The sequence below is a fragment of the Neoarius graeffei genome, chromosome 9 (assembly GCF_027579695.1).
Source record: "Neoarius graeffei isolate fNeoGra1 chromosome 9, fNeoGra1.pri, whole genome shotgun sequence".
In the NCBI taxonomy this organism is placed as follows: domain Eukaryota; kingdom Metazoa; phylum Chordata; class Actinopteri; order Siluriformes; family Ariidae; genus Neoarius; species Neoarius graeffei.
In genome coordinates, this window is record NC_083577.1 from 2747012 (window position 1) to 2764888 (window position 17877).

General features: G+C 40.8%; 1 protein-coding gene across 1 annotated transcript in view; it reads right to left on the reverse strand.

The window, feature by feature from the left end:
* Positions 1-1116: 1116 nt before the first annotated feature.
* Positions 1117-17877, reverse strand: part of ttn.2 (titin, tandem duplicate 2) — a 268706-nt gene continuing 251945 nt past the window's right edge. Inside the window, exons 221-238 of the mRNA XM_060928918.1 lie at positions 16366-16647; positions 14459-15052; positions 14073-14363; positions 13672-13971; positions 12414-12716; positions 12018-12320; positions 11344-11928; positions 10937-11242; positions 10546-10845; positions 9863-10438; positions 9422-9727; positions 8724-9317; positions 4357-8597; positions 3852-4272; positions 3457-3659; positions 2934-3258; positions 2532-2825; positions 1117-2413 (exon numbers count right to left, since the gene is read on the reverse strand). Of these exons, the coding sequence (XP_060784901.1) occupies positions 2115-2413; positions 2532-2825; positions 2934-3258; positions 3457-3659; positions 3852-4272; positions 4357-8597; positions 8724-9317; positions 9422-9727; positions 9863-10438; positions 10546-10845; positions 10937-11242; positions 11344-11928; positions 12018-12320; positions 12414-12716; positions 13672-13971; positions 14073-14363; positions 14459-15052; positions 16366-16647 (10523 nt within the window). The 3' untranslated portion in view covers positions 1117-2114. The remainder of the gene's footprint in view (positions 2414-2531; positions 2826-2933; positions 3259-3456; positions 3660-3851; positions 4273-4356; positions 8598-8723; positions 9318-9421; positions 9728-9862; positions 10439-10545; positions 10846-10936; positions 11243-11343; positions 11929-12017; positions 12321-12413; positions 12717-13671; positions 13972-14072; positions 14364-14458; positions 15053-16365; positions 16648-17877) is intronic.

The following is a 17877-nucleotide window of genomic DNA, read 5'->3' on the forward strand; positions in this document are numbered from 1 at the left end:
TTTTTTCATCTTAATTATTGTTTGTGTCACAATTTAAAAAAACAAAAACAAAAAATTTCCCCTTTAAAGTGGTCGGCGTGTTGTGTAAATCAAATGGTGCTCACCCTCCAAAAATCCATTTTAATTCCAGCTTGTAATGCGACAAAACTGGACAAACACCAAGGGGGATGAATACTTTTGCAAGACACTGTATTTTGCCTCTGTCAAACTTTGAGTGTGTTGCAGGCATCAAATTCTAACTTCATTCATATTTAAGAAATATAGCTAAGTTGCTGGGCGGCGCGGTGGTGTAGTGGTTAGCGCTGTCGCCTCACAGCAAGAAGGTCCGGGTTCGAGCCCCGTGGCCGGCGAGGGCCTTTCTGTGCGGAGTTTGCATGTTCTCCCCGTGTCCGCGTGGGTTTCCTCCGGGTGCTCCAGTTTCCCCCACAGTCCAAAGACATGCAGGTTAGGTTAACTGGTGACTCTAAATTGAGCGTAGGTGTGAATGTGAGTGTGAATGGTTGTCTATGTGTCAGCCCTGTGATGACCTGGCGACTTGTCCAGGGTGAACCCTGCCTTTCGCCCGTAGTCAGCTGGGATAGGCTCCAGCTTGCCTGCGACCCTGTAGAACAGGATAAAGCGGCTAGAGATAATGAGATATGAGCTAAGTTGCTCAGTAAAACTATAGAAAAATCTTTTCTTTGTACTTTCGTCAGTTAAATAAAGGTTCGTGTGAATTAACAAATCACAGATTTTTGTTTTTCTTGCATTTTGGAAAATAATCTAACTTTTCTGGAAATGGGGTTTGTAGATCTAAACTTTTGCTCCAAAAATGCACCAGAATGAGGCCTTTAACTTTAAAATGTACAAAATTTTAGACCCCCTCCAAGCATCTGAGCAAGGTCCACCCACCATAGTCTTGCAAAATCCTGTGGGAAACACTGGTTAAGCAATACCCCTGGCTCCTGGACATGCCTATTCAGAAAGTCTTTTCATGAGATTTGGTGTAAGCTATTACTTATCTGATAAAGCTTTGAGAATGTCAAAACATCATGGGATTAGCTGAATATGTCTTTCAGAGAGGTGTCTATTATACCAGAGATTACTGAAAATCTACAGATACAAAACCACAAGGGATTTATGCTGAAAACATGCTTTATTGAATCAGTTATAAGGCTCAAGGAGGTTGCAGTCATTAGTAATTCTACAATTCTACAATAAAATCAAACCAAAATATTGGGCATATAGTTACTGTTTCATGATGTTTATATCCACAGATGATGTTGTCCCTGTGGTATGCTTGTTTGCCCAGCAACTGTGAAAACGAAGTCTAAAACTAGTACACACACACAATGCAACAAAGCAATCCTCCAAGAGGAGACTCTGCTTCTGTAAAGGAAGTGCAAGATAGACTTATTATTGGCCAGGAGATGTTAATATTGAAAGTCCAGTCAAGCAATCCCTTACCAGAAACAGAGCACATAAAACATTTTAGCTCATGAAGTGCAGGCCGCTCGCACTTTGAGCATGTCTTTAATATGGTGGTATGACATAATCAGTTTGAACACAAGACCTAGTCATGCTGCTTACATGAGGGTAAATGCACGCAGCATTCAAGATCTTATGGTCAAGTTATAAATTCATGTGATTATATTAATATCACATGTACACATACAGTGTAGAGCTTTGTCTCGTAAATTTTGTAAAACTTCAACAGGGAGCCTCTCTACCTGTTGAGGCAATCTTAAGACTTCAACTTTTTGTTGAGGCACCAAGTTTAGTTCCAGGTTTAACAGGGTATTCGTTCCATGAGAAACTTTCTCCTGATAAACAATTAGTTCCATTTGTTTTAGTTAATATTGTCTTAAATAACAATTCATACATTTCCCATAACCGGTAAATTCGGCTATATACATTATGTACATGTCACAAAAAATGACCAAAAATCCTAGTCATAATCATCCAAAATGGCATATTTTATAACAACTTTAGACTTTAGTTTGGCATAAATTAATGTCAAGTTTGATATAAAAATATTTCATATATACAGGAACAGATATCCAGTTTTTTTTTTCTCATTCAATAAATAAAAAGGCAGATAATGTGTAAAGGGGAAGAAAGTATCATAATTAGATTTATAGTGAACGAATGCTAATTTTGACAGTTGCCATGTCAGACCCATACTCATTGGAAAGTTTGAGGGTGTACACCCCAGCGTCACTAGATTTTACACTAGTGATTATAAGTGTGGTCAGGTCCTCCGTAGTCTCAATGTGGAACCTTCCACTCTCTTCTGTAGTTGAAAGTGTTTTTCCACCACGAGACCACTCAATGCGTGGAGAAGGCTCCCCAGAGAATGCACATGCTATGGTCAACACCTTCCCAGGTTCAATGCTGATGTCTTCAGGGAGGGCTTCAATTTTCGGTGCTAAACCTTTAAAGTAAAAAAAAAATGAAGAGGTTTGTCAGTTGAAGAACATATGAGTCATTAGGCTGTATAAATATTTATAAATGCTTGTGACCACTGATCAACGTGGCTCTTATTAACTCACCTTGACCACTGAGCAGAGTGGCTCTTATTGAGGATCCCTCAGCATGTGAGTGACTTGACGTCATACTGCTTGAGCTCATAGCATACATTGATTCAGAAGTCATGGAGGACATGCTAGACATTGACATTGTTTCGAATTTCATTTCAGCCATGGAGGAACTGCTGAACGATGCTTCTTGCATTGTGCTCTCCATCTGGATGGATTTTGAAGAGAAACGCTCATGCATACTGCTGACAGCAGCACTCTCTTTCTTAAGTATTTCAACCCCCTCATGGGCCTTGGAGGACACCGATTCTGGAAGATGAGCAAACATTCAATTAGTGTATGTATTAGTGCTACAAAGCACGGGTCACTATAATGTGTTAAGAAAATACTGAATTATTGCAAAAAAAATTAATTTACCTTTCACAGCCATGTGTGCAGATACAAACGTTGTTATTTTTCTGTAGATGGACTGGAATGCTTGACCAGAGAAGGATAATGTTGTTTTTGATACCACTCCACTCCCTGCAATTATTTCACAAACATATTCACCCTGATCCCTCTCAGACACGTCTGATATGTAGAGACAGCAAGTGCCATCAGCAGAAGTATGGATCTGATAACGGCTACTCTGACTAAGTCTCCTGCTATCTTTGTACCACACAACGTCCTTGACAGAGCTTTCAGCAACACAGATCATCTTCACCTTGTCTTCAGAGGCCTCAGCTTTAAGTTGCTGGCGGATCTTTGGGGGTGCTTCCCTTGAAGGACTTGGTGATTTCACAGTGAGTGGAGATTTAACCCTTTTTGGCTCAGGAGACTTGGCTGCTGGTGGGGATTTTACTCTTTGAGGAGAGGTGATTGGCTCAGGTGACTTTATGCCTGAGGGAGATTTAACTCTCTGTGGTGGCTCTGGAGACTTAACAGGAGGTGGCGATTTCACTCTTGGAGGAGATGCTGCTGGTTCAGAAGACTTTAGGGCTGTGGGAGATTTAATCCTAAGAGGGGATGTAATTGCTTCTGAGGGCTTTGCAGGGACAGGTGACTTAACTCTTGGAGCAGCAGCATCGGGCTCAGGAGACTTGACTCGTAGTGGCGATCTGACACCTTCAGGTGACTTAATTTGTGGTTCAGGAGACTTGACTCCAGTGGGTTCTGGTGATTTCGCCAAAGGCTCTGGAGACTTAACTGATGGCTCTGGAGACTTAACTGCTGTCATTGGAGATGTGACAGGTGGTGTAGGAAGTTTTGCTGAAGGTCTTGGTGATTCTACAGAAGTTGTTGGTGATTTTGCTGAAAGCTCAGGTGACTTCAATGCAGGATCAGGAGATTTAACTGGAGGAGATGGTACAACAGCCTCCTCTTTTGTTGGTGGCTTGTAGATGGTTAAGGTAAACTTTGCCTCTTGCCTTCCCTCTGAATTTTCTACCACGACTGTGTAGCTGCCTTCATCAGCGTACTCTACAGAAGATATTTCAAATGTAGACTTGTATTGTGTTGTTGTCACACGTACACGATGGGAAGTGACAATAGCAAATTGCCCATGCATCCATGTCACAGTTGGTGCTGGCTCGCCATCAATATCACAGGTGAATCTTGCAGGCTCACCCAATGATACTGTTAGAGAGTGTGGTTTGGTGAGGATTTTTGCTGACAGAGTGGCTTTGACTTTCTTAGCAGTTGTGCTTGCTGTAGCTGAGGACTCAATAGATTTTGCCTTATATTCAGATGATGCATGCCGTTCTGAGGAGGAATATGAAGCAGAGGACAGGTATTCAGTAGATGCATGTCTGACAGAAGATGATGCAAGTCTTTCAGACTCATATTTTTCAATCCCAGAAACTTCATGGCTCTCAGTAAACTTTGTCTTGGATTCTTTGATCTCTATGTGAGTCTGTGAGGCAGAAGATGCCCTGAATGATGATGTATGGTAATAGTCCGTCTTTATCACATCAGGTACAAATGCTGTTGGAGCCTCTTCATCTTTGCGTCTTGAGGAATATGTAGTAAATGCTCCTCTGGATACATCGAGAGTTGCATAGTCAGATGCTTCTCCCTTTGAGTTGATACAGACAGCACGGTATGTTCCACTATCTTCTGCTTGGCAATCAGTAATCTGGAGGGTTAAGACCCCAGTCATGTCAGTAAAGTGGTATTTGCTGCTCTCCTGAATCTGCTGTCCATTATGGAACCACTGGATTTCAGCTTCTGGCCTTGACTGGACATTCAGTGTGAATTTAGTGTCCTGACCACATGGTACACGGTGTGAGCGCATTCTAACTGTGATTCGTGGGGCATGGTCAAGGCTAAATGGTTGTTGTGTTACAACTTGATACTTGCGCTCAGATTTCAGAGCAGCTTTTCTTGCCTCATATCTAGACATGATGTCAAATCTTGCAGATCTTTCAAATCTAGAGGAAGATCTTGATGATCTTCTTTCAGGAGACACAGGACTAGGGGAACGTGGTCGTGTCCTCTCAGGAGTGGGTGACCTCCTTTCAATTGCTTCACCTTCAAATTCCACTGGTGCCCGGGATGGTCTTATCAGTTCAGAGACAGGACGCATCAATTCAATATACGTTGGAGACAGAGATCTCCTCCTTCTCAGGAAATAAGAAATGGGTGGTGGAGAAGCACTAGGCTTTACTGGTGCCACTGCAAGTTTTGTTTCTTCTGTGTGTTTCACTTCAGCTTTGTGCACAATCCTAGGTGATATATGGCGTAGGGCACGCAGTTCAAAATGAACAGGGCTACCACTTGGAGGAGAAGCAGAGAAGCCAAGTTCAAGTTCCTCCTCAAGTTGTTGCTTCTCTTCTTCAATTTTCCTCTTTGTCACATAATCTTCTACAGGCTGGAAGAGCTCTTCATCTGAAAGATCCCCAAGGGAACGCCTTCTGTGAATAAAGATATCTGACTCAGGAGATGGTGAGCGCCTAGCTGGTCTTACAGTTTCCAAATCATCTAGTGTAAGCTTTGGAATACGCCATCTTGGCCTGTATTGATCAGTGATTCTGGGAAGTGGCATGACGTAGAACTGTTCCCATCTGGAAAGTCTGATGCGTTTCTGTCTCTTCTGCACAACTCTCTCGAAGCGTTCAGTAATTTCATATTGATCACGAAGTTTCTTGTACCACTTCATGTCAGATAATGGCACAAAATATTTAATATTCATGTCTTGCTCAAGAACTGTTGGATCATGTGCACGAGCTTCTGGAATTTCATAAGGCATTCTGATCTTCCTGCATTCTTCTTTAATTCTCTTAATTTCCTTATCTTCTTTGTCAGAGATATCAAACTCACCCTGTACATTCTTGGTACTCACTGCAGGTTTGTACAGTTCAGCAGCTTCTTTCAGTGCTGCTACTGCTACAAGATTAAGTGTAGTTACTTCTTCTGTTGAGAATTCTTGTGCCATTGTTAGTGTCTTTTTAATTTGGTTTTGTATGTATATCTGCTTATCTTCCTCACTCTTGAACTTCCTCCTAATGTATGTTAGGCGTTCAACCTTGAGTGTAGCTTGGCAACTTGCTGAACCAGCAGAGTTTGTTGCAGTAACTCTGTAGGTGCCAGAATCCTCAATTAGCGTTTCTCTGATATGGAGGACATAATAACCCACATCTTCTTGAACAACTTCAATCTGTGGTCTAAATTCAAGAGGCTTGCCATCTTTTTCCCATTTCAGAGTAGGTGGCGGTGTTCCTGACACTCTCAAATCAAAATGGACACTCTCTCCCTCAACACAATCAATATTTGCTAAGAGGCGTCTGAACATTGGCCTCATTGTGTCCTCAGCAACGGGGTGATGTGTTACTGTTAAGCGTGCCTTACAGCTGTCTTCACCAAACTTGTTATGTGCCACAACGGTATATTCACCATCGTCACTAGGCTCAATATTGTGGATCATTAGCTGATAAAGACCCTTGTCAGTTATAAATGTATATTTTGTAGGATCAGGTTTGATTCTGTGTCCTGCCTTAAACCAAGTAACCTGTGGCTCTGGATGAACAGTTATTGTTACACCAAAGCGTACATCCTCTCCAACATATGCTGTAGAATTGTACAGTGGCAGAGTAAATTCAGGTGGCCGCTGTAGAATTTTGGTTCTATCAATTCTACGCCTGGGCTTTTTGAGTGAACGTCCCAGGAAGTATTCTCGATAGGATCTCACGCTCTCAACAAACAGCTCTGCGTAGGCATTATCTTCTCTCTCTTCATTAACAACTTTGCATCTGTATAGCCCATCATCGCATTTTTCAACATCTTTCACATACATGCTTGCAACTCCATTGGCATAGTTAATTTCATACTTATGACTTGCTGTCAATTTACGAGAGCCAAAGTACCATGTCACCTCTGTGGTCTTGTCATAGTTTTCAATGTTGCATATAAAATGAACATGACCACCTTCTTCAGCAGGCCCATGCATGACAGGACCTGCTCTCAGGCCTTGTTCTGGATGTCCAATTTTCACTCTGCCAAATGAAACATTTCTCTGGTTTCTATAACCACCGCCATAGGCAACACGAGCTGCTGAAATAACAGTGCTCCATTCCTTCTTGATTATTGACTGGTAATATCGTCGGTGTCTTAAGGTCTTTATGACTTTCGAACTAATGTTTTCTATTTTCATCTTGAGCCAAGGATGTTCCAGAGCCTCAGATGCAGTCATACGATATTTGCGTTCTTTAATCAGAAGCCTGTCAATGAAGTCCATGCCTTCAAGACTGGTGTATTTGAAAGCCTCGCTATCGAATACGTATTCAACATTGGAAATACGTTCAATCATTTTCTGAGTTGATTCTGCAGCAAAAGGATTGAGTCCACTGAGGAGCACGTATGCGAGAACTCCAACTGACCACATGTCTGTAGCGGTGCTAACAAAATCACTATTGTGGACCTCAGGCGCATAATACTCAGGTGCTGTGAACTGAATTCTGATATTTTCTCCAGGTGTCAGCAGCCTGGCTTGACCCATTTCAATGATTTTGATTGTACTGCTCTTTCTTGTAGTGTAGACAATGTTTTCGGGTCTTATGTCAAAATGAGCATAGTTGAGGCCATGCAGGAACTTGAGAGCCTGGCAAACTTGTCTCAGGTACAAAACAATTTCCCGCTCAGTGAGGTCAAAATTTGTTCCAAGACGTTCAAAGATGTCCATCCCTGATATGAATTCATAGATCAGAACGTACTCCTCCAAGCTATCGAAGGACTCATGAAGATACAGTAAGTTCTTGTGCCTTGCGATATTGAGTGTTTCAATCTCTCTTGCAACTAGCTCTCTATCAGCCCCTTTCACCTTAATGAGTTTAGCCAGGAAAGTCTTCTTGGAGCTAATTTCAACACAACGATGAACAATACCAAAGTGTCCACATCGTGCTAGTTCCTCAGAGATTCTGTAAAGAGATGGCACATTCTTAACTTTGGAATGAGGTGCTTCTTCTTTTGTAACTTCTCTTCTTTCATCCACTTCTTCATCGTAATTTCTAATAGCGAACTTGTCTTCTCTTCCTGTTACAGGTTCAGTTGGTACAGATGGGTCACTCAGACCAAATCTGTTTTCTGCAATAACATGGAACTGGTATTTGGTCTTACCAAATAGGCTCATTACAGTATACTGTGATTCAGATGTCTGGGCAACACGAATCCACCTATCACCAGATACTGGGCACTTCTCTACTATGTAGCTGATGATCTCACTTCCACCATCATTTGGAGGAGTCCATGTGAGTGTGATGGTATCTCTTCCAATATCACTTACTTTAACATCCTTAGGTGGATCAGGTACATCAGCAACATCGAGTTCAACTGTTTGTTTATCAACACCAAATCTGTTCTTGGCACAAATTATATAGTAACCAGCATCTTTTCTTTGCACTCCCTTTTGGAACACAAGGGATGTGAAGGATCTTGTTACAATCACTTGATGATATGCTGTGGTACTCAGTATTTCTTGTCCCTTTTGCCATGTGATGGCAGGATCAGGTTTACCACTGATTGGAATCTTGATGGTGACAACCTCGCCACGAACAGCATGAACAGCTCCCATGCCTTGCAGATGTAATGGCAAGTGAATCTTGGCAGGAACTAGCAAAGAGAACAAAACATTCATTTACTATAAATGTAACTAGCTGATAGTGTTATCAATATACAGAAGGCAGCTGTGACCAATTGTATTATAAAGACACACATGAAAACACAGAGCAATCATACCTTCAACATCAAGTGTTACAGTTGTAGAGATTGATCCTTCCTGATTTGTGGCTCTAATTTGGTAAACAGCCACATCATTCTCATCGGCATGACTGATGACAAGTTGGTGGTAGCCACCTTTGAATTCTTGGATCTTGATTTTCTCACCATCTGGTAAAATTTCTTTGCCATTCTTGTACCATTTTACGATTGGCTTGGGATGTCCAATTACCTTCGTAACAAATGTTGCACTGGCCTTATATTTAACACACATATCTCTCAGGTCCTCTTTAAAGAAGGGAGCACGAGGAGCTGCGTCTGACTTTGGAATGACAGGTTCTGAAATTTCACTCCAGTCACTCTGTCCACCAATGTTTTCACATTTGACACGGAATTCATACTCAAAGCCTTCAATAAGGCCTTTAACAGTATAGTGTGTCTCATGAATTTCTTCAGTTGTAACAGCAATCCATTTGTTCTGTTTCTTCTCTCTCTTCTCCAGATAGTAACTCTTAATTCTGGCACCTCCATCACTGGATGGGGGTTTCCATGTCAGAACACAGGAATCCTCTGTGACTGAAGTAACCACTGGCTGATGTGGGATTCCAGGTTTGTCTGCAAAACAAAATTGTGAGTATGTAGATTACTTGTTATTCTTTGTTTTGCAATGTTCTTGCATACAGATTCAATGGAAGTTGCCAGCAATTGATTCCACTTACCATATGGAGCCTTGATGATGAGAACAGCAGGAATCTCTAATGACTCACTAACACCATACTGATTCTGGGCAGAAACACGGAAGTAATATCCAGCACTTTCAATTAGATTTGGAATGCGGCATGTGGTTCCTGAGACACATGATGATACTAGATGCCATTTCTCTCCCTCCTTTGCTTCACGTTTTTCTACAATGTAGTTTGTGATCAGTGAACCACCATCATCCTTTGGTGGTTTCCAACTTATAATTACAGAATTCCTCAAGAGGGCTTCAACAACAATTGGCCCTTCAGGAATCAGAGGTTTATCTGGAATGAGGGTAATAATGGTGAAGAAACATACATCATAACATGATCATCAGTCCAATTTCAGACAGCATCGATCCAATTTCAGTTCTGTTCAATATAAATATACCCCTCAACACAAATTGGTCTTTAACTTACCTTGGATTTCAACATGTAGCACTGTATCAATTGTACCAAATTTGTTGCTCAGTTGCACCTTGTACCTGCCAGCATTTGTCTTGCGCTGAACATTTCTGACAACCAAGTGAGTATAATTCTCTGTGTTTTCAATAATAATATTCTCTGATGGATTTAGAGGTTTCTTGCCATAAAACCACATGATTTGTGGAATCGGACGTCCAATATAGACAACATGGAGACGTAGGCTCATTCCACAGCCTGCATAATATTTTTCCTTCAAAGGGAATCCAGGATGGAATTGGGGTGCAGCCTGCAAAAGAAGCTTACCACTGGTTTCAATCTCACCAGCCTCATTGATTGCTCGGCAGGTGTACAGACCTTCATCTTCTTGTTCATCTGTTAACACTGTTAGAGAATGACTTCTGCCATCAGAGCTCATTTTGTATTTACGACTCTGAATCAGTTCCTTTCCGTATCTATACCACTTGATTTCTGGAAGAGGTCTTCCAATAATCTGGCATGTCAGTGTTCCAGGTTCTCCTAGTTTAGTGGTCCTGTCTTTCATCTCTTCCTTTAGACATGGTGCTTCACCAACTGGTTAAAAAAATGAAACAAATGAAATTTAAAAAAAATGCATAATCGTGTTTCTGCATTATAAGTCTACAGGGAGATAGTATACATGGCTGATCTTTTCAACATACCACTCAGTTTGGTTTTGATGCCCATGGCTGTTCTACGGGGTCTGCTCAATCCAGTTTCGTTTTCAGCAAACACTCTAAATTCATATTCTGTTGCCTCCATGAGACCACCCATAGTAAACTGCCTGTCTTTTGAACGCTCTTTGTTGCATTTTTTCCAGGCACTTTCACCTGCTTGTCTAAACTCAATCCAATATCCAAGAATTTCTTTGCCACCATCAGCTTCTGGGCGCAGCCAATGAATGGTGATGCAATCCTTGGTAACTGAGATGATGTCAATATCACCTGGTTGGCTTGGTTTATCTAGTTAAATAAGACAATGAAGTAATTAGAACTTGGACACCAATAAGATTTTGGTACATTTTCTTTCAACACTGGGGTGCATGTTACTCACCAAATGGATCCTTGCACACAACTGCTTCAGATACAGGTCCAGGCTCACTTTGACCAATGTCATTCTGAGCAATCACACGGAACTGATACTCTGCATCAGGGATAAGACCGGTGAGAGTATACATTGTGGTTGTGATCTGAGTCTTGTTGTGACGCACCCATTTTTCAGTTGACAACTCTCTTCTTTCAACATAGTATCCAGTGACACGAGAGCCACCATCATCTTTAGGTCTTGACCAAGACAGACCAACAGTGGTTTTTGTGGCATCCATAATTTCTGGAGGGAAGCCAGGAGGCTCAGGTGGACCTTTTTTAAAGAACATAAAAGCAATATGAATTACCTGGTTTATTAATATAATATGAGCAATAATAAGAGGATTAGGTTATTTAAATGTCAAAAATACTTACAGAGCTGTGTCTTTGGTATAACCGATTCATCTGATTTTAGAGCTTGACTAATTCCAAACTGGTTCTCTGCTGAAACTCTGAAGTGGTACTCAACATTTTCTTTCAGTCCTTTGACCACTAGTGATGTGTCAACCACTCGAGAGTCCACGGTGTACCATGCTGCCTTTGGTACCTCACGTCTCTCCACGATGTAACCAAGAACATCAGAGCCACCATCATCTGACGGTGTTCTCCAGCTCACTCGTACAGAACGAGCCTGAATATCATCGAATTCCAGAGGGCCTTCAGGTGGATCTGGGCGTCCAATAACTTTAACCTTGATGTACACTGATTTCTTTCCACATTTGTTCTCCAACACAAGATCATAGGTTCCAGTGTCATCCCTGTGAGCTTCCTTGATAACCAGCTCTGTGCGTTCTTCACTGGTGGCAATCATAGCTCTGTGAGAAATATCACGGCCTTCCTTTGTCCACTTACATGTTGGATATGGTTTTCCCTTAATTGGCACAGAGAGTCTGACAACTCCACCTTGTCTGACGATATAACCCTCCTGGTACTTTGTATCCAGCTCATAATCAGGATATACTGAAATATTAAAGTAGGTCATTTTAGCATTGATGCACTGCCAGTCACGGAGAAAAGACATAGCCTACAGTGATATTTTTCATTCTTACCAAGCATTTCTGCGACTTTAACTACTCCTGGAATCTCAGCTGGTTCTCCAGGTCCACCAGCATTACATGCCATCACACGGAACCTATACTCAGCACCTTGGGGCATATGTGTCAGTGTGTATTCACAAGTTTTTATTGGAGTTGTATTACATTTTGTCCATTCAATCTGGTCAACTTTCTGCATCTCTATCAGGTAACCAGTGATGATGGCACCGCCCTCTTCCTCTGGAGGAGCCCATGCCAATGATACAGATGTCCTGGTTGTGTCTATGACTCTTGCATTCAAAGGTATGCCTGGAGGTTCTGTGTGAGAAGAAAGAGTAAATGTTTAATTTTTTTTCTTCAACTGTTTGTCTCATAGACTAGCAATATGTATGCCTGTTCTTTTGCACATACCAATAGGATCCATTGCAATCACTGGTTTTGAGCTCAGGCTGGATTTGCCAGTGCCTCTAGAGTTCATAGCTGTCACTCTGTACTCATATTCGAGACCTTCAATTAGTCCGGTTGATCTGTATCTTGTCATGGTCACTGGATTCTTATTGATGCGCACCCATCTGTCAGACCTGGTTTCTTTACGCTCAATGATGTAGCCGGCCACTGAGGAACCACCATCATCTTCTGGTGGTTTCCAAGTGAGTGTCATACCCTCATGGGTAACATCACATATTTCAGGTGTGCTTGGTGCACCAGGAACAGCTGTAGAAGGTAACAGAATAAGAGGATATTATTCATCCTGTTTCTCTATCAATTACTAAATGCCACATATATATATATATATATATATATATATATATATATATATATATATATATACAAATTCACTGGATATGAGCAATCGTGCGCTCTGATTGGCTACTCTACTACTAGGCTATCAGCTCATATACTGTGAGTAGAGAAAAACAAAATGGCAGAGCGTGTTGCTGAACCAACCGAGGATGAAATAAAAACTCTACTCGAAAACAAAACCCCAAAAAATACAAAAAAAGCAACAAAATATGGAATAAAAGTATTTGATGTTAAGAACGTATCTTTTTTCAAGAATTATTATTATTATTATTACTACTATTATTGCATTTTCCACAAATTGCTCGTCATTTCGCCAGTTTGTTTACATTCTTCATCTTTAAGCATTAAAACTTGTTTAATTTTTTTTAGATTGGTTTCAAAAACTCAAAGAAGTTTGAAAATTACAGAACTGAAATGTCCAAGGAAGAATTAAAGAAATGTCTAAAGCTGTTCTATACCTCGGAATAACAGCAAGATGGCACTTTCTCAAAAAAAAAAAACAACACTAAAGTCAATTCGTGCCGCCACTGATAGGCTTTTAAGAAGTCCGCCTAAGTGGAAATGATTTTGTCGGACGTTTTGTATAAAGTTTTTATTTATTGAATTTGCAAAAAATAAAAATATAGATGCGCTGTTTCTCAAAATCCGGTGACTTTGGATAGAATAAAACAGTTATTCCACTCAGTGTCATTGTACATGGCTTATAGACAACTCGGTGCTACGCACCTCCTTGGCTATCAACTCAGGTACGATTCGATTTCATTATATATATATATATATATATATATATATATATATATATATATATATATATGTGTGTGTGTGCGTGCGTGTGTGCGTGCATTTTTTTGTAATATAAACTTACTTTTGGCACTCTTGCATTCAACAACTTCAGACTGAAGGAATGCGCCAATGCCAAAACGATTTGTTGCAGCCACACGGAACACATATTCTGTTCCCTCTGTAAGTCTCATGAATTTGAATATGGGTCTTGTGACAGATTCAGAAACAGGTAGCCAACCAGGGCGATGAGCATCTCTTTGTTCAACTACATAGCCACTGATATTGGCACCTCCATCTTTCTCTGGTGGCTCCCAGCTGCATGTTACAGATGTGGCATCAATTTCATCAATTCTCATCGGCCCAACTGGAATGCCAGGTTTATCTGCAAATGGGGTACATTAAGGTAGTTTCAGTTTTGCTGGAAACACTGTAAATCCTTAATATGAGACAAAAATTTAGAATGAGGTAAAATATCTTTCTCACCAAGAATTATGACTTTGATTACATCCATAGCTACTCCTGCGATATTCTTTACTTCAAGAGTATAGTCGCCGGTATCATCAAGAGTAGTTTCACGAACCATTAGTTGAGTGTACTTAGCTGTTGTCTCAATTTTAATACGCTCAAGCGTGTCTTTCATCTGAGTGCCACCAAAGAACCACGAGCAAGTTGGTGCGGGTCTTCCACTGATGGGAATGTTGAGCACAATTGGCTTGCCAGCATGCACATTTACAATCTTTTGAGGAATGCCAACCAGATCAATCTTTGGCATCACTGTAAAATAAATGGCACATTTTAATACAATTTATAATGTTTGATTATAAATTCATTGTTCAGCTATATTTAAATACAAGCTCATAATAGCATACCTCTCTGTTCTTGAATAGTTACAGGTGTCATCAGGTCTCTGGGCTCACTGACCCCCCTGCTGTTCTCAGCTTTGATTCTAAATAAGTATTGCTCATTTTCATGCAGAGAATCTACAGTGTGCTGAAACACCGATGCTCTCACGTTAGCAACATTCATCCATCGGTCAGTTCCTTTTTTACAGGCTTCAATAACATAACCAGTGAGTCTGCTGCCACCATCGTAAAGCGGTTTCTCCCATCCAAGAGTGACAGTGGACTTTGCAATGTCAATGACATGCAAATCTTGAGGGACAGATGGAATTTCACAGACCAGCACAGAATCAGTGGTTTCACAAGGTTCTCCAATACCATATATATTTTCAGGCAGTACTCTGAAGAAGTACCGTGTTCCTTCCTCTAACCCAGTGATTCTGTACAATGTCTTCTTGCATTCCATTGTCACTGTTTGATAAGATTTCATTGATGCTTCACGTTTTTCAATAATGTAGTTGTTGATAGGAGCTCCTCCATCAATAGTAGGGACATCCCATGTAATGACAACTGATTCTTTAGTGTAATCCTTGACCTTGACTGCACCACAGGGACCAGGGGAGTCTGCATTTGAGATAAATAATTTTAAATTTAAGTAAGTAAGTAAATAAATATAAAAAAGTGTGTGTGTGTGTGTGTGTGTGTGTGTGTGTGTACACATCAAAAAACTTCAACACAGGTGATTTTTTTTTTTAACCTGGGTTAAATTTTTTAACATCGTTCATAATTTCCAACCTACATAAAATCATTAGAAGTCATCATTTTGGATTATCTAAGATTCTTAAAAGGGATTTTCCAGCACTTCTTTTGTCTCTCTCATACACTTTCTCTCTGTCTAGACCTACATAGTATTTCCTCTTGTCTGTCTGTTCCTATCTACCTAATTAGCATTTTATTTTAAAAACCACAATTCAAACTCAGAACCTTCTGATTCTTAACCCAACACCTTAACCACTAGACCAGCAACAACATATATTTTGAATTTATTAATGAGTCCAGTCTTCTAATGTCTTCAAGTAGTTTAAAATCCAAAGTTTTCCCAAATCCTAACTCTAAACCGAACCCTAGATAGAGTAGTGCCGCTTTTCCACTACCAACGCGGCTGAGTTGGGCTGAGCCGTGCCGTGCCGAGTTGGGCTGAGTCGAGCTGAGTGGGGCTGTTGGAGTTGCATTTCGACTACAACCACGCTGAACCGTGCTGGCTGGAAGTGGGTGGACACATTGGGTGGAGTTAGCGAAAGTGGGTGGACGTCACGTGATGTCGTTAGGCGGCGCAAACAGTGACATCAGTGACCTTTTAAGCGGTTGTCTCACGACCCGGATAATAAACAATAAACATGGAGGACATGGAGTCGTTAGTGTTGCTGGTCTTGGTGCTGTGGCTTGTTGTCACCGACAACGCCAACAGATACTGGCAAGAGCGTATAGATGAGGCGAGGCGCATAAGGCTTCAGAAATTCTCGTAATTTGTAATGCTTCTTCTTCCGGGTTTACGGTGTTTACAGATCCCAGCGTGCTCGCGGGGCGTGTGTGGGCGTGTGAGGACACTCCTCCTCACCAATCAGTGTACAGGGGAGTGTCTCCTCACACCCCTAGCCCCACTCGGCTTGGTTTGGCTCGCTTCAGCCCCACTCCAAAACCGTGCGAGTTTTGGGTGCTGAGCAGGGCTGAAGCGAGCTGAGTCGTGCTGCTCTGAGGTAGTCGAAACGCGAGCCGTGTCGGGCTGAAGTGAGCTGAGAAAGGGTAGTGGAAAAGGGCCATAAGTCTCCCTACTACAAGCAGCAAATTATGAACCGGGTTAAAAATTCTAACCCAAGTTGAAAAACTCCACCTGACCTACAATTCTGACCTGTACCATTTTATATATATATACTTACCATATATCTTGACAAGAATGCTAATTGTCTTCTTGCCCGATGGATTTTCAGCCTCAATTATATATTTTCCAGCATCATTACGGTGAACCTTCTCCACTATTAAAGTTGTAGTGCTTTCTGTTGTGTCAATGTAGCCCCGTGACTGAAGGTCTATGCCGGACTTTCTCCAGGTAACAACTGGCAGTGGTCTTCCAAGTATAGCTGCATTTAGACGTAAAGTGCTGCCAGCTCTCAGACAAATGGTTTTCTTCAGTTCTTCAGGTAATTCAATATCAGGAATTTCTGAGGAGAGTATATTTACATTTTAGTGAATTTACAGATCAAAAACACTAAAGCTCAGCTTCCACAAATTATGCTAATTTGTAAAAAGAAAATCTCTGAATGTTTTCAGAGGGCCATGCTCAAAGTTGATTGACTGTTCGGGGGGTGGGGGTGGGGGGTGGGGGGGGGGTAGTGTAAACTCTTGTGGATGGGGTCTTGATCAACATAATTGAAAATGAGCATGGTTTCACAGACTCAAGGTCTAACCCCAAGGTGTTAACATTCTTTTTTTAAAAATACATTTCATGGCACAGAGGAGTACCAAATGGTCGACATTTCATGAGCACTGGCCTTACAAGTTTCAGGATGATTTTAACCAGTTGATGAGGTTTTGAGCCATTCTCAAACCATAAAATGCTGATATCAACACCAATACTGATGTCTTTCATCACAGTATAGTCACATCAGTTTCCTTACAATGAATGAATCTATTAATTTCCTGCTACAGACACAAGTACATTTCCAAACCAATAACTATTTCTGCAGTTTATACAACTATTATACAACTATTTCTGACCTTGTAGAAAAATCAGATCTTTGTCTTTTCAATAGCGTTTCAAGTAAGTATTGCCATCCTCTTTTCTAATCTTCTTTTACCTCATATTAAACACAGTTCCTTGTGCCTTAGAAATCCAGGACGTCTACTTCCACATGTTAATACTTGGACATTTTGTTTAGTTTTTATAACATATTGCATTTTCAATATAAGTTAGCTTTGTAAAAGTTTCAATATTTTTAACATTTTATTAAAATTTAAGCATTTATTATCTACTTATTATTATAATTTTATATTTAATTGTAAATATTTTAACATGACTAACATGTTGTTTGCAAAGTTTTTTTGCAAAGTTGTAATAGACATTATTATTATTATTATTATTATTATTATTTAATTTATTAATTTAATTAATTTTCAAATATGGCATTCTGTGGATTTCCTCCAGGCACTCTGGTTTCCTCCCAAAATCCAACAGCATGTGGATTAGAATGGATTATTGATAAATGGATGGATTTTTTTTTTTTTAAAGATATTTTTTTGGGCTTTTGCACCTTTATTGGATAGGACAGTGTAGAGACAGGAAATGAGCGGGAGAGAGAGACGGGAAGGGATCGGGAAAAGACCCCGGGCCGGAATCGAACCCGGGTCGCCCGCATTCATGGTATGGCGCCTTAACCACCTGAGCCACGACG